We start from the raw sequence: 16213 nt of genomic DNA, 5'->3' as shown, positions 1-16213 counted from the left end.
CAAGTAGGAAAAGCAGCAAAAGTTAAATTGCGACAATTTCTTAAGGAGTTATTCTCACTCTTTAAAATTAAAACTGCAGCTTGTGCTTTATGTTGTGCCAAAATAAAGGCATTGGTACACTGCAGTTCAGACAATTTATGATTGATCCTTTACAGCAGATCTATATTCTAGAAGGACAAATCTGCATCGTTAAAATCAGTAAAACATCCTTTGACTTTGTTCTGGGAAGGAGTTCAACAACACTTCACTGATTGGCTGATTCATTCCTGCATCATCCAGCCTTTTCCTGCCCTAGTTTGTTATTAGTAAGTACTTGTGATAGAATTTCATTTTTTTGCATTATGTGTGTCCCATATCTGGGTGTATATGTCTGCTGGGTTCTAAGCAGAGCCACATTTTACACCCCTGACATAAAAAATTAATGGTATGCTCTGTAGCTTCAGGTTTTAGGAAACACATTTACACAAGTATTGCCTGAGCTGTGTCTCAGCCTCAGAAATAATACAGGGATTTTTGAAATTGGGTGACATTGCTCTTGCTCTTTCAATGTGTATTTGTCTTGAAGCACTGACAAGGCCTGTGTGCTTCAGGGCTATGGCTAAGGAAAAACAATGGATAACAAAAACAAAAAACATGTTGCAACCTATGTTCAGGAAGAAGAGTATGAATGGCAGGGCCAACAAATATAACTTGATGTGTTTGCATAATGTAGTGGAATTAATGCTATAACACTGATCTTGTTTGCAGTCAGAATTTCAACTTGAAGCATTGCATCAAGTCTTGATGTCTTGTTTAGGGCTGCAACTAACGATTATTTCCATTATCGATTCATCTGTTGATTGTTTAATCAATTAATCACCTAATCTATTAAATATATATTGGAGATGCCAAAATCAAACTTTTTGATTTGATTTGGCAGTTTTGCTTGAAAAATGACTGAAACGACCACAAAGAGACAACAAAATGACTACAAAGAGATACCAACAACCACAAACGAAAACAGAGATGCACAATTTCTACAAAGAGACGTGAAACAACTTCAAAGAGAAGCAAAACAACTACAAAAAGATGCAAAATGACCCCAATAAGACACATAACAACCACAAATCATGCAAAACAACAACAAATCAATGCAAAACAAACAAGTACTAAAAGTGTCAAATTACTACAAAGAGATTTGAAACGACCAAAAAATGACCATAATGAGACACAAACTGAATCCGAATATTTTCTGGGTTTTTGTGATAGTGAAACTGAATATTTGTTCTGTTTTCGACAATTAGTTTGAAAAAAAGAGCTTTAAAGACATCACTTTGGGCTCTGGAAACTTAGGATTGGTATTTTTGCTATTTGATGACCATACCCAAACAATCATTACATTACATGTCATTTAGCTGACGCTTTTATCCAAAGCGACTTACAGTTGTTATGTATGTCAGAGGTCGCACGCCTCTGGAGCAACTAGGGGTTAAGTGTCTTGCTCAGGGACACATTGGTTAATGTATCACAGTGGGAATCGAACCCGGATCTCCCACACCAAAGGCATGGGTCATATCCACTGCGGCATCACCACCCCCCAATCAATTAACCTTACGGCCCTATCACTGATTACATCTGGCCAGTGCTTTTCCAAACTTCAATTTTGATATGCAGTATAATCAGTTGTAGCTTGTGCAAAACATCCTTACTGTTGTTTTCCACAAAAACAAGTGATCAAACAAACAGGTGACGCAAAGCCTTGTTTAAATGCAAAGAACCAATATGTTTGAAAAATAAGCCATTAGCAAACAGCCATTGGTGGTATCACACAAACCTTTTGTTAACCTTTGTTTGTAAACGGGTGTAAGATGATTATCTTAATGGGAAACCCCTATGATTGGAACCTCACCTGATAACATGATACCTTTTATACCAAGAGGTTTGTTTTTAATTATTTTTTAAGGTGGTGGGACACCATGTTTTGCTCTGAGGGACAAAGATTCAATCATAGTCTTCTACTGTTTCAAGGAGCTTTGTAAAAACATCTTCCTCTAAATGAATCACTTAGGCGTCCGGTATACTCGCCGCAGCCGACCTATCGTGCGCAAATGTGACGTCATGGGAGCGCCGTAACTGTTTATACTCACGCGTGGTGGTCGCGACACTAGTTGCATTCTTTCCTGAACAGAGGTGTCGCTAATGAGGAAAGGCTACCGACTTTGCTATTTCTACAGACTTGAAGAAAAAGGTAAACAACGGCAGAACTGGCAGCAGTATTGAAGTCAATGTTTTGATTTGATTTGATGACCTACTTTGTCAGATCAAGCCTTTCATTCACCATAAAATAACTCATAACACAGTAAGTTTACAAGAGAGACTTGCAGTCACTCTGAGAGTCCTGGCATCTGGTTCCCCTCAAACTCGTCCATGCTTTCTGTTTCTACTTTGTCGTGCAGCGCTGAAAAAAATAGAGTGGTGGAGTGGACCTCTGGTCACACACTCAAAATCCTGGCACGCCAGCGACATCTACATCATTTTGACGTCACATTGGCGCGCAACAGGTCGGCTGCGGCGACTATAAAAAAGGTCTTAAGTAGCTCAATAGCAGTAGTTTAAGGGACTGTTCGGTATTTATGGAATGGACCACCGGAGGAAAATAGGAGAGGGTCATGTCTTTTTATTCTTTGTTGAGGGGAAGGTCACCCAACATTTTTTAGTCTCGGGGGGGGGGGTGTCACCCAACTTTTGTATTTATGAAAACAGCAAAATTTCAAAATGGGTTGTTTGGTGCATATTTTTTTATGTCGCTCTTAGTCTCAGCCCTCCTTCGCTACCAGATGGGTCTGACCCATGAGTTTGCTGGGGGACAGGGGGAGCACTGCCCCCCTGGTGGCCGAAATGCGTAATTGCATTGTTTAAAAAATGTGGAATAATTACATCTGGCATGACCAGATATTTTATAAATATCTTAAATAACACAAAACAACTAAATGGTGGTAGGTAATACATCAGATTTCATATACTGCTATAGTAAAAAAGATATTACCTGGCTGACGATGGGAGCAGCAGGACGCAAAAAAACGAACTGTTGCACTATGTCTGGACATCTTGCCGTGCCAACCTTGCAATAAAGGTTTCCTAAATGCCATGTATATACATGTGATGTCAGCTTAATTGATTGCGGGTTTTGTGTAGATTTGGACTTTTATACGTTTATTCCACTTTGTTTAAACGGCGAAGTGGAGAGGCCTCGTTCACCTGTTTGATCTTGCTGGATACACCGTGACTCTGTTTGTGGATCTACTGATCGCTGTGGATGAATTTTTTTTTTTTCGTGTCATTGGATTACGGCAAAATACAGATCTTTTTTCTCAATGTGTCTTAACGTTTTATGGTGTGACTGCGCTTCTGGTTAGAGAGGCATCTCAACTGACTGTAGGTCGAACACTTAAGTGTTGGGGCATTCCGCTACCGTCTGTTTATTGCGTTCCAAGACAGCCGTGCCTTGATTGGATTTCATAAGGGCGAATTGTTAAATTGTTACAATGTAATTTAAAATCTGCTTTAAAAATAAACTAATTTGGAATATAATGTTCAGCTTCGGCAGCTTTACCTATGTGCTAAAATATACAATGACGATAGTGACAAGTCTATAGCAACCAGTGTTGAATTGGTTAATTCCCAGTGTCCTTGCTGAATGGTCTCAATGTTTTATTGTTTTATTTCATGTGAATACTAGTTTACTAGATGAGTAACTTAGTATTTGAAGTAATGCAGTAATACAGGAAGTGTGCATTTAGTTTCCATGCTTATTGTGTTTCCACAACAATGTTAGTGAGTAAATCTACTGAAATGGCCACCACACCATAACAGAGGAGTGTGATGTGTAAGATGAGAATGCAGAGGTTAACTAACATATTCCATGGTTGTAAAAAATCAAATGGCATCTGTACATCTTTGCTAAGCACAAACTAGCACATAAGGGGAGGGTCATGCCACTTTTTCAAACCATTTTGGAGGGTCATAGAAAAATTATTACTGGCAAGGGGAGGGTCAAGTCTTTTTAGCCTAAAGGTCCCAAAACTCTTCCGGTGGCCCCTTAAATAAATAATGAACAGTCCCTAAGGTTGAATCCTGTGTTCTTGTTCTTGGGAACCTATTCTGTAGGGAAGGATTTGCTTTTTTAGCACTGGCCTGCTCCACATTAACACCTGCAAGCTGCCTTACATGGCCCCATTTTTAAATTACTGTCCATAAACCAGCTCCAGTGAAACAAAATGGAAATATATTCTTTGTTCAAAGATACCAAGGTGGTAAGAGCATTCTAGTTTTTAACCACTGTCCTTCCAGTCATGACCCACCTTGTCTGCCTTTTAGATACCACATCCTCTGTATTTTGGGGCCCCTGGGGCAGTTACTGTACCTGCTTTGCTTGGTTGGTAATCACGTTAACAGACACCATGTTTCCTAATAATAATAATCAGTAGTGGAAGAAGTAGTCCGATTCTTTACTTAAGTAAAAGTACCAATACAACAGTATAAAAGTACTCCATTACAAGGAAGTCCCACATCCAAGATCCTATTTAAGTAAGAGTAGAGAAGTAATAAAACACACTTGAAGTATCAAAAGTAAAAGTAGGCTACACATTAGGCATCAGAATGGACCCTTTCAAATGGTAAAAAGCATTTTGAAGGTGTAGCTTCTTTATACACTGTTTGTTAATTTAATACAACAACGCATCCTATTTTATCAGTGGTGGAAAGTAAGTAAGTATTTACTACACTGTACTTAAGTACACATTTTGAGGTATTTCAATTTCATGGTACTTCACGTTTCAGAGGGAAAGGTTTTTATATTGTTTATTTGATAGCTACAGAGTTAAACTAAACATATGATCTATAAAATATGATACTGTGCTGTAGATGAAGCTATCCAACAGTAAAGTAGTTCAAATGTGCTCCAGCTGTCACGTGTGAGTATTTCTACAGATCTGTAATGCTACGTTTGTATTAGTAAAATATATTTCTACCACCACTGTATTTTCTAAACTGTATATACAATATATATAAAATCATAATATGCAAAGTTCAGTTTGTAGAGTGGTAGTATAAATACCTGAATGCCTCTGAAATTTTGTGCAGTAGAAGTATAAAGTGGCACGATGTGGAAATACTCAAGTAAAGTAAAATGAAGTAATTTGCCTATCAGGCAGTGTACAAATAAAGGTTTTGTTTGAGACATAGCCTAATAGGCATCTGGCAGTCGTAACATTTGCAAAATACATTCATTTTGTGACTTGAAAGCCATTGTTTTAACAGGAGTCATCACTGCTATCTCTGGAGCTATCCATTCAACTGATTTTCTCTGAAAGAGAGAGAGAGAGAGAGAGAGAGAGAGAGAGAGAGAGAGAGAGAGAGAGAGAGAGAGAGAGAGAGAGAGAGAGAGAGTAAGCAGATGTGAGACAGCAGCTCTTTACTCCCACAAGTTTGCAGCTTGCAAGGACAACATGGGGATTCATCTATTTTAAGGAGTAGTAGCCTACATTTTTCATACAGGGGCTTTAACGAATAAGTCAGTCTTTATAAGAGGCTCCAGAGGAACAAATAACCTGGATTTGCGCTCACATCATCATCATCTGATGAGGCATATAAAGAAGACAGATGAGAAAATGGAAGTGTGTTGTAAGGCGCTGCCGGGACGACAGGAGACATTCATAGTCCTCATCTTTTATCTTCATCTGTGGTACAGGCCTACAGTGAGTGCTTTTTCTTTTATAAGTTATACATTCTTTCTATCTAGGCCAAAATACTCTCATTCATGAAATGAAGAAAAGTAACATGCAGCAGAAAGGGACATCTTCTGCTGCATTTTAACCTGCTAATTAAACGATATAGCCTACTTATATATATTATTATAGCCTAATGACATCTTTAATGCAACGCTATTACCGTTATTATCGTCTGTACTTCTCCGGCTCCATGGAGCACACACCACACACTTGGACAGCAAATGTCCTCATTAAGCCGCGGGCACTAATTAGTGGTAGCAAGGCTCGCGACCTGCATCCATCACAGCCACCTGTCACCGCCGGTATCAATCAAAGACAAAAATCAACACGGAAAACACGGATAAGATATTAAAGAAAAAAGGTCCAGATGTTGTCAAGGTTTGAGCGTGCAAATACGCAAAATGTCAACGAAAAGAGCTTTAATTAGCAGGGAAATTGAAACGTTTATATATAGCCTATTTTTTACTTTTAAAAATGTGGGCATCTGAGATGATTTTATAGAATATAAAAACTAATTGCTTGAAAAATAAACCTGTACGAGTGAGAAAAATAAGAAGGTATCTATCCAAAGAGGTGCCTCTATTTGTTTAAGCGAATGTTTCCATGTTTTTCCTCCATCGCTGCACCTACTCATTCAAGCAACAAGCAAAGAGACTTGCCATGGGGATGCACGTGTCTGCTTTAGGCTCGTGTAGATAACTGAAGTTGTCTCGTTTTTTAGGCTGAAGCAATTCATCCGGACTGCGCCATCATCTCTCAGCACCTGAGGGCTCGGGAGGTTTGCAGCCAGACGAGGAGGAGCGAAGCGCAAAATAAGACCGACCACAGCGGTGGGTTCATGTGATGCTCCTGCTGCTTTGTGTTTCTTTAAAAGATCACTGGGAAAACCTTGGCGCACTGCGAGCAGTTGTTAGACAGTAGAGTGGGCTAAACTTAAAAAGGAAGAATAGTTTTGAGATGGGCTTAAAAAAACACAATATGAAGGAAAATGATGTGGGTTAAACTTTCTGTAGGATGTTTTATTTAGCAGGTAATTGTTTTTCTTCTGTGGTATGATTTTTGAATGAGCCAAGTTTGCAGCTCAGTTCCCTCTGATGACGCTCCTGATGGGAGCACATCCATGGACTTAACTCTCCTATTATCCTTGGTGCCTCTAAATCAGTGCTTGACATCTTCTTCTTTTTTGCTTTACATTTAATGACTTTCCTAATTCTACCTTAACTTTACTTAAATTAATATGATGATATTTTTAATAACCTGTACACAGTTTGTACCATTGGTGTTCTTTGGGGTCCCCATGTGAACCCAGGCTGTTTTAGATGTATAAATATTTTACACACATTTGTTTAGTTTTTTTGTCTGATATTGAGGTCACTATCACATGTAATTGCATAATATTTAGAGCCCTTACCTGACATAACCATACCTGTAGTAGTGCGAGAACCCCTAATATTTCCCACACCGTGCAAGTGGAAGGGAAAATATGGTTTATGTGAATACATTGATAGTTCACACAACATAGGAGAGGGGAAAACATACCAAAGATTACCATGCAATGTGAATGGACATGGTGTTATTACACCACGTTCATAATTATGATCTAATACCCACACTGACACCTGTTGTTCCTTTACCAGCTTGTCGTTCTAATCTGACTTTATTGTATAATAATAAACGTCGCCAAAAGTTGCCGCACTGCATGTATCATATTGAGCCGAACTCTTCTCCACTTCATCAGAAACTGCTCCAGAACAACACTCTGGCAACTCCCCTCCGAGAGAGTGATGAACTTTAACATTTCTAGACTAATTTGATTGTAATTAGCCCTGATGACTGTGAACGCCAAGGTGTCTTCCACTGCTCATTACGCAGATAAATGTATGCTGATGAATTTCACTGTCCAAGTAGGTGTGTTTGTGCGTCCATCAATGTAATGCCGACCATGCAGGTGACATGTAATCGTGCAGAGTGTGAGAGTCATGCTGAGTTGAAATTTCACCTTTGTGAAATGACAGTCATCATCAGTGACAGACTCCTGGTGGTAATGGGCCCAAGTAGACGTCACGTTTTACACTGCTGTGAAATGTGTTGCCATTGACTTAAAATCAGCCACTTACTGGTTTCCTGCTTGATGCATTTGGTTTGATTTAGGTTTCCAACTAACGATTATTTTCCATTGTCAATTCGCCTGTTGATTCTGTTTTTAATTAATCCCTTATATGAAATGTCAATAACAACAGTGAAGAATGCTTTTCAGAAGCTTTGAGAGCCCAGGGTGACAGCTTGTTATGTCTGACCAACAGTCCAAAACCCAAGATATTGCATTTAAAATAGAGAAAGGCAGAAAAACCTCACATTTGAGGACCTTGAGCACTTTGGTCCAGACCATAGACTGTGTAAAATATAGACGCAGTCTCCGTGACGTCACCTATAGGTTTCTGAAGAGCCAAAACAAATGTTATTCGGCTAATCCAAAAATGGGCTAAGAGGTGGAGCGTGGATGGAGCTGACGCAGGCTGAATGAAGCCTGCAGTCTATGCTTGTTTCTTGTCACAGCAGTCCAACGTCACTCAAAGTGGAATGCTTAATTATGCAGAACTTTAAGCCTTTAAGCCTTGGTCCCAACTGACATAACTCAACAACTGGAGCCCAGTGAGATGAATCCTCGTGCCTTTAGGGATCCCCTGACTTTTCATCTCGTACCACCCTGAGGTTCATATTTGTGGTTTTAAGTGAAGTATCTCAACAACTATTAAATGGATTGTCATGAAATTTCGTGCAGACATTCGTGCCCCCTCAAAATGAATTGTTGTAACTTTATTAATCCTCTGACTTTTCCTCTAGCAAGCGCATCATCAGGTTGACATTTTAATTTGTCCATTACTTTGGTTTATGACCAAATACTTGTACGTTGTATTTAGTGCTAATTAGTAAATGTTAGAACACTAAAAAGCTATACTAAGATGGTGAACATGGTAAACATTGCACCTACTAAAAATCAGCATGTTAGCATGGTCATTGTTAGCATGTTAACATGCTGACATTAGCATTTAGTTCAATGCACCGCTGTGTCAAAGTACTGTGTCAAAGTAAGCTAGCATGACTGTAGACTTATTAAACAATTGATCAACAACTGATTAAACAACTAAACAATTGATCCATTATTGAAATGTGTTGAAGGCAGGGTGAAAGCATCATAAGGATGGAGACACAATGTTGTTTAAATAGCCTACAGTATGGGGATAACATTTTCCTCACAATCTCTCTTGGAAGACATTTTAATTTGTGTACACACGAAAAATACTCGAGTAATGAATGAAAAATAAATTTAAACCCTGCTTACTTTGTCACCACTGCACTGCTGGCTAATTGCTAAGTGAAACTGTGTGAAACACAGCCAACCCTGATCTAAGGTCAAAAAAGTGGAGGGCAGGATGATTTTTAGTAATAATAATGTTTACCATGTTTACCTTAGTTTCTAATATTGCCAAATCGCATCAAACACAGTACAAATTAAAGTACAGCTGAGGCTGATGGGAATATCATAAGTTTTGAAGGTATTTATTCAAATTCAGTAAATCAAAGTATAGGACAAGTTAAAGTTTTTACCTGATGGTAGCTAGATTAAAAGTTATTACAATTTGTCCTGAGGGCAACACGAATGTTTATAGCAAATTTCATGGCAATCCATCCAATGGTTGTTTTATTCTGGACCAAAGTGTTGACTAATCAACAGACCCACAAGCACATTTTAAAAGCTATATTATATACAATATCTTCCTCTTCTACATGCTACTGCATTTTGCTGTCTTCCAGCACAAAATTAGAGGAAGTACAATACCTTCCTCATCACATAATTTTAATATTGCTAATGTCAAGTAACAAATTGGTAGTAAACCATTCAAAACTAACGAGCATAGGCTGCACTTACAAAACACCTACATCTATTAGTTTCATGTGAACCCACATACGGGTTGCATTTAATGTCATCGTGTAGGGATATGCTGTCAATGACCTAAAAAGCAGCAATTTTGATCACATTTGCTTCCTAGGTTGACGTCCTGACCACCTTTCCTGTCTGTGTGGAGCATGCTGTGTGTGTGTGCTACGGGTGTCAAGTGATGGCAACAAATTGCAACACTACTTAACGTAATATGGGGCTGGTGTGTGTTGCGCTTTGTCCAACTTCCTCTGCCACCTTAACATTAGACCTTTTTTAATGAAGCTACAACTTTCCAACTTTTAATGAATTTAACTGCTGCTTTGCTGCTGCCAGTTTATAAATCAACAGCTGAAGTTCAGTTATTAAATCAGGTCAACCTTCAGCTCTCCTGTCATAAAGTGCCATTAACTCTGCAGCTGGGTCTGTACAAACGACACTGCTGTTTGGTTGTGTTTCTTCCAACAACCAAAGTGCTCATAAACGTGCCAACATCTCTGCCATGAAAACTGAAATACTATTTGGAAGCTGTTTACTCTATTGAATAAATGCCTTGTGTTTTTCTATTAGGATTAAACCCATCCATGTAAACCAGAACACAATTCTCCCACATACGATATGCTTAAAAGGATGTTTCCCCTCTCACCAAATCTAAAATTTAGAGGCCAACAATTGTGGCATTAAGAAACCATAATGTTGGAGAATAAAATCTCTTAAACAATATTACACGAGAGGCAGTGGTGTAGTCTACGTGATACGCAGGTATATGCCATATACCCACTATGAAAGGTCAAGAATTTCCATATACCAACTTACAAAAGGATATGTAACATTTTGGTCATAAATTTATCCCGTCTGTGTTGCAAGTCACCTAGGAACAACAACACAGTTGCTTGGCGGTCATTCTCTGTGCAAACATGAAATTAACTTATGTGAATCACTAAAGTAGATTTGAAACGAAAGCCATCTCAAACTACACTCTCATTATTTTCGTAAGCCTGCCGCTGAAGCTACTGCAGCTTCAGGTGACACTGCAGCAGACGGTTACGTTACAGAAACTACAGAAAATAAGCCAGATGAGGCTGATGCTATATGCTGTAACGTTACAAAAAATGTATGGGGTTGTCACTCTGGGACACGGGTGGGAAAAAGCACAGTATCCTCACTACAAAAAACTAGACTACACCACTAATGAGAGGGTATGCTTTAATGTCATTATTGGCAGCATCACTGAAGTTACCAACAAAATAAAGGTATAAATAAACTGTAACTTTTAAATTAAACACAAAAAATAAAAAACAAACAAGAAAGAGGATTTCTAGTCCCAGCTGAGTCAACCTCAGCCAGCCAAAGTGAGCTAATTTCCCAAACCAAAATACCGCACAAAAACTAAAATATTTGCTGAAAAACACATTTTTTTCCATGGACATATTTAGCTAATACGTCAGCGACTTTAAGCAACAGAAACAATTTCTGGATCCTGTTAGCCAACTTGAGCTAACGTTAGCTTTGGAGGGTTTGTATTTTGTTTGTTTGTATTTCCCAAACTGAATAAATACTGCACATATAAACACAAAGCCGCTTTGCTAGCTTAATTGTGTTGTAACTAAGATATCTGCTAAAAAATGATTTTTTTTCCAAATGTAGATCGTTAGTTATATGTCCGTGAACTTCACAAGCTATTTCTAACATAGCGCTGTGTCACTGACTCACTGGCACAGCTAATGTGATCCAAACATTTCCAATAAATCCAGAGCATTGTATAATAAAATTAACTCATTGCAATGAACATGGTGTGCTATCATGCTGATTTGAGCATATTCTCATTAAACGGCTCTGGTTGACCGACCAGATTGTCTGGTCCAATCTACTTGTTGTATAATCCTTGATACCAATTACCTCAGCACAGTCATTGTTTAAAGACACTGTACCTCTTCCTCTAAACCCGAACAGATTACAGTTAACTGCAAGCTCGTAACCACATCATTTAATTTCATGCCTGTACTTCACTGCCAATCCTAATCGTTTTAGCCACAATGGGTTTCAACAAGATGCACTTGACAGGGGGGCGGTTTGAAAAGCATTGTTTTTGTGGATGTGATTAATTGTGGCTTAGTTAAAAGCCCACGAGAGAGAGAAAAAAAATGCATCTTTATATTATGCGAAGCCACACCAAGAGTTTTAAGTTAGCCCTCCAAAGATGACCAGAATCAACCTTTTCCACAGCAGATATATTGCAGGAAAAGCCTAGGTGTAGTTCAAGTAGCAAGTGAGACTTGTCCACGAACTGATAGATTATGTATGTGCTTTTACTGCTATGACATGTCCAAATGTATTCTGTAAAAAATCTCTATTAGGGTGCAAGCCTTCTAGAGATTTATCTTTACCAAAATGTCTTTTGTGGTCCCCAAATCTGTAAATACTTTATACGTTAATTTCACACTGCTCTGGCCCCCACAGACAAGTATTTGATTTACTGAGATGATATAGCATATGTGTCGTTTTCTGAGACAAAGTGGAACAAGCAGAAATACAATTTCTCAAGTTTTTTTCATGTGCAGACTAAAGCTAAGCTGTTTACCCCTGGCATATTATGTGCAGGAGTCTATTAAAACGTGGAATAGTGTTCCCTGAAGAAAATGTTTGTGAACGTTGTGCACACTGATTGACTGATGATGCTGATTGGCATAAGTACTATATATACGGTACATGTGCTTTTTATAAATACAATGAGACCGAATGGGCCTCCATAGATATAAACGCATTAGGTAATAATTAATAATTTGTACATAATGAGGTTACGTACTTTTGATCAGTGAGTAATACTGAGCATTTTAAATGTAATGTCTATGGGAGTGCTTTTAAAACATAATAAGTAAAATAGTTCAATCAATAACAACAATTAAATGCAGCCATCTACAGTGCAAATTATTACATTTGACATATGAATTGTGTTGGCAGCATTACACCTGTAATGATGATATGCGTACCAGAAGTCTTTTTAAAAAAATCAGGTTTTGCAGGAATTACATAAATTTTATTTTAAAAATGCAGAATAGTTTTCACTTGTTGATGTGTGAACAGTAAATGTAGCATAAATAGTTTTTAAGTTACGGGTGAGCCAAACAAAGCACAGTTAGAAGAAGTAGCTAATGAGAGTATAACAATTAATCCTGTAAATAAAGCAGTGTAAAGTAAAATATAAAGTTGTGGCATGTTTGGTTGTGTGGGGTCTACTTAAGCCACCTGCTGTGTTAAAGCCCCACAATGCATAGCACCAGCCCTGAGACAACAATTCATTGAGCTAACACTCAATGAAAAGACAGACCTGAGATCTGAAAGTGCATTTCGACACAAAGCCTCTGCCTCTCCTGGTTCCTTTCTACTTCAGGAATATCAGTCTGACTCAGCCTGACAGCAATAAAGGAGACGCTGACGTGAATCAGGTTGGATGCAAGTGGTTGTTTTTTGCAAGACTGAGACACACAAGAGAAGGAGTGAATAATGGATTAGATATGCCGGCTATGTAAAAATGACATAAGGAAAATGAAAAAGGATATTTCATCCAGACAGATTGCCGCCTGTAAATCACTGCTCTGTCTCAGATTAATGTCAGGAGCCACAGTGGATGGCTCAAATGACCTTCAATGTCAATTCTTTTGTCTTAGAACCACATTGTGTTCATACATCTTCTCAGTGTAGCTCTATTGATGTTGCAATGTCTTTGGTTCATAACCTGCTAGTTTGGCTGCAAACTCTGGTTTTGCTATAACAGACATCTTGATGGCTAAACTACCTTCCAGTAGATGAGTCATAGCATCTCAATTAAATGTACATCAAAAGGGGTTTAAATATGACAGCAAGTGACATTATTAGTTCATTTCTGTCCCTAACTGTGCTTTCATGACATTAAACTTTCCTTTTGTTACACTACTATCAAGAAAATGTTAAAATGTAGGGATAAAATAAACAAGAGATTCAGCACAATATGTGGTTCACTGACGTCCTGCTGAGAGAAGAGTAAGAATCTTAATTGTTTATGTTTTAATCAGAAATCACTCCCGGTCCCTTGAAACACTTTTATGTTCCTTGAAACATTTAGCTCCTGAGGAGTTAAACATTTTTTTTAACAGAAGAGATTTCTGACTGAAAATGTATTTGACATTTACTTTGGTCTCACTTCAGCCTAGGGGATAATTAATTCGTCACTGCTGTTGACATTTACCCGCTGTGGATGATGGCTGCAGATATTTGCAGCACCACACACCACGTTTATCACAATGATATGTATCAGAGTGGAGAGTTACTCCGTCCATTCATTTGTTCAGTCCTGTCAAACCCGTCACCTCGCCTGCTGAGACCATGTCCTCATTGATATGCGAATTAGTCCATTATATACAGTACCGGTGAGCAATCCCAGGTTTACCTAGAATATGGGAAATTTAGGACAGTAGATGGAAAAACCTAAGCGATGCAAGAACTGTGGATAAGACCTGTCAGCTGATATAGATTTATTAGGCCATGCAGGTTTAATAAAAATATCCTTTTTTGGTTACATGAGAAGAAGTATGTAACTAGGTAATCAGGTCACCTGTATGTACTGTAGTCTAGTTGGTGTGGGTGGATTTCTGCAAATTAAGGGCCAATGTTTCAAGTCTTTTCTCAATAAATGTAACAGCAGGGAGTCTGTGATGCTGTGAGAAATTCATCATCCTTTTGCAGGACATTTTAAAACTCATAGAGAGTCAGACAGGAACACTATAAGATGAATTTGACTTATGCATAAATAGTACTGAATCTTCTTTTACTTAGTGAGATTTGGTTACATTTAAATGCACAAAATAATGGTGCCATACTGTAAGAAAAGAAATTGTCTTTTTAAGCCGCTTATCTTGAATGCATAAACTGGCTGCTCCTTATTATAAGCAGAAAATAATTTTCCATTTATCCAGGGGTTGTCCTGGTGTGCAAAACACACAGTTTCAAAAGACACACTTGCAGAAAACCCAAAACATTTCAAACAAGACTAAGAGTTTACAGCAGGTGGACCACATTTTTACTCGGTCTCGTCTCTGTCTCGGAATAAAGAGGACTCTGGATTTCATTTCTAGACCGGTCAAGATCATAACTTCAGGGATATCACTAAATTGCCTGTGTATCGTCTGATTTATGTGTTAACATCATTATTGTGATTGGATAATGTTTTATTTAATACATTTTAATAATTATATTTTTATAAAGAGTTTATTTGCAAAACAACATCTAAAAGAAAACACAGCAGTATGTAAATTCTGCCATGTAATGCTAACCGATGCAGCTGGGAACACCTCAAGTTTTTATCTGCACTTAGTAAGGAAGCATAAAGAAAGGTAAGCTAAGTGTATACTAGTGGAACTAGCTAGCTAAGGTTATCAATCTGCCTCTGTGCCAAAACTCTCCAGAATCTCTTTACCCCTCACCCAAAGTGATTTAGCGAATATTAGCTATAAAAATTAGCTACTTGTGTATTTACTGTATCTTTAAGTTGTTTGGTCTGGTCTTGGTCTTGTCTCGGTCTCAACCCCTCAAAGTCTTGGTCTTGTCTTGGTCTCGGTTTAGGCGGTCTTGACTACAACACTGGGTATCAGGTATCTCCCTAGGGAGATATGAATGTCTGACACAATTTCCATGGCAATCCATCCAATAGTTGATGATTGAGTTGAGATTTCACTCAAAACCACTAATGTCAACCTCACAAAGTCTTTAGGATTCATCCTCTGGGAACCACAAATGTCTGTACAAAAGTTTACAGCAATTCATAAAATAGTTATAATATTTTTGTCAGGAATCAAAGTGGCGGACCGACAGTGCTAATTTTAGACATCAAAACACAACATTTTAAGAAAACATTAAAGTATTTCAGACTGGATAAACTTGCCATAAGCTTCACTGTCTGGACCCTGTAGAACTGAGAAAATTAGATGATGTCTCTTGTTTTCATGTTGCCATGTTGACTTCTGAAGAAATGTGGGTGACTGCTTCAGTCCAGCAGACAGACCAGTTCAACTGATAGTAATGTGATGACATGGGACTGACAGAAAACATGAACTTCAGGAATTTGTTATGAAAAAAGCCAAACACAAAACATGATGTACATATATAATACGTATGCCTCATTGCAGCCTTGATATGTTTTAATCCTGGTTTACTTTGTAACTTTGTAACTTTGTACTATTATTGTTTATAATTATTGACTGACCGTGCTCCTCCCTCTGTCTGTATTTGCAGGATGTAACACAGAGTGGGATGAGCTCGGCTGCTGGCTGAGAGCTGAAGTTGGACAGGTGGTGAACATATCATGCTCTGACATCTTCCAGCATTTCTCCAGCAATCAAGGTTGGTTTCCATGTTAATCCAAAACTTAACAAACACAGAAAAGAATAACTCAATTCCAGTCATGTATATCAATAGGGTAGTTAAAATACAGAAGGTAAAGGGTTAGTAGCTCCACTACTAAATATATATC

The 16213-nt window shown here is 38.2% G+C and overlaps 2 protein-coding genes and 1 long non-coding RNA gene across 3 annotated transcripts in view; 2 read left to right on the top strand and 1 right to left on the bottom strand.

The window, feature by feature from the left end:
- The window catches only part of LOC116046212 (protein THEM6-like), a 217139-nt gene that overhangs the window by 86417 nt on the left and 114509 nt on the right, over window positions 1-16213 (top strand). The window lies entirely within an intron of this gene.
- The window catches only part of LOC118495838, a 17968-nt gene continuing 2480 nt past the window's right edge, over window positions 726-16213 (bottom strand). The window contains exons 2-3 of the long non-coding RNA XR_004898282.1: window positions 15854-15859; window positions 726-736 (exon numbers count right to left, since the gene is read on the bottom strand). This is a non-coding gene — a long non-coding RNA (uncharacterized LOC118495838). The remainder of the gene's footprint in view (window positions 737-15853; window positions 15860-16213) is intronic.
- Window positions 5453-16213, top strand: part of LOC116046249 (vasoactive intestinal polypeptide receptor 1-like) — a 25110-nt gene continuing 14349 nt past the window's right edge. The window contains exons 1-3 of the mRNA XM_031294541.2: window positions 5453-5735; window positions 6490-6598; window positions 15976-16083. Of these exons, the coding sequence (XP_031150401.2) occupies window positions 5619-5735; window positions 6490-6598; window positions 15976-16083 (334 nt within the window). The 5' untranslated portion in view covers window positions 5453-5618. The remainder of the gene's footprint in view (window positions 5736-6489; window positions 6599-15975; window positions 16084-16213) is intronic.

This window comes from Sander lucioperca, chromosome 9 (genome assembly GCF_008315115.2).
Source record: "Sander lucioperca isolate FBNREF2018 chromosome 9, SLUC_FBN_1.2, whole genome shotgun sequence".
NCBI classification, from domain to species: Eukaryota; Metazoa; Chordata; class Actinopteri; order Perciformes; family Percidae; genus Sander; species Sander lucioperca.
This window is presented reverse-complemented; position numbering and strand designations above follow the sequence as displayed.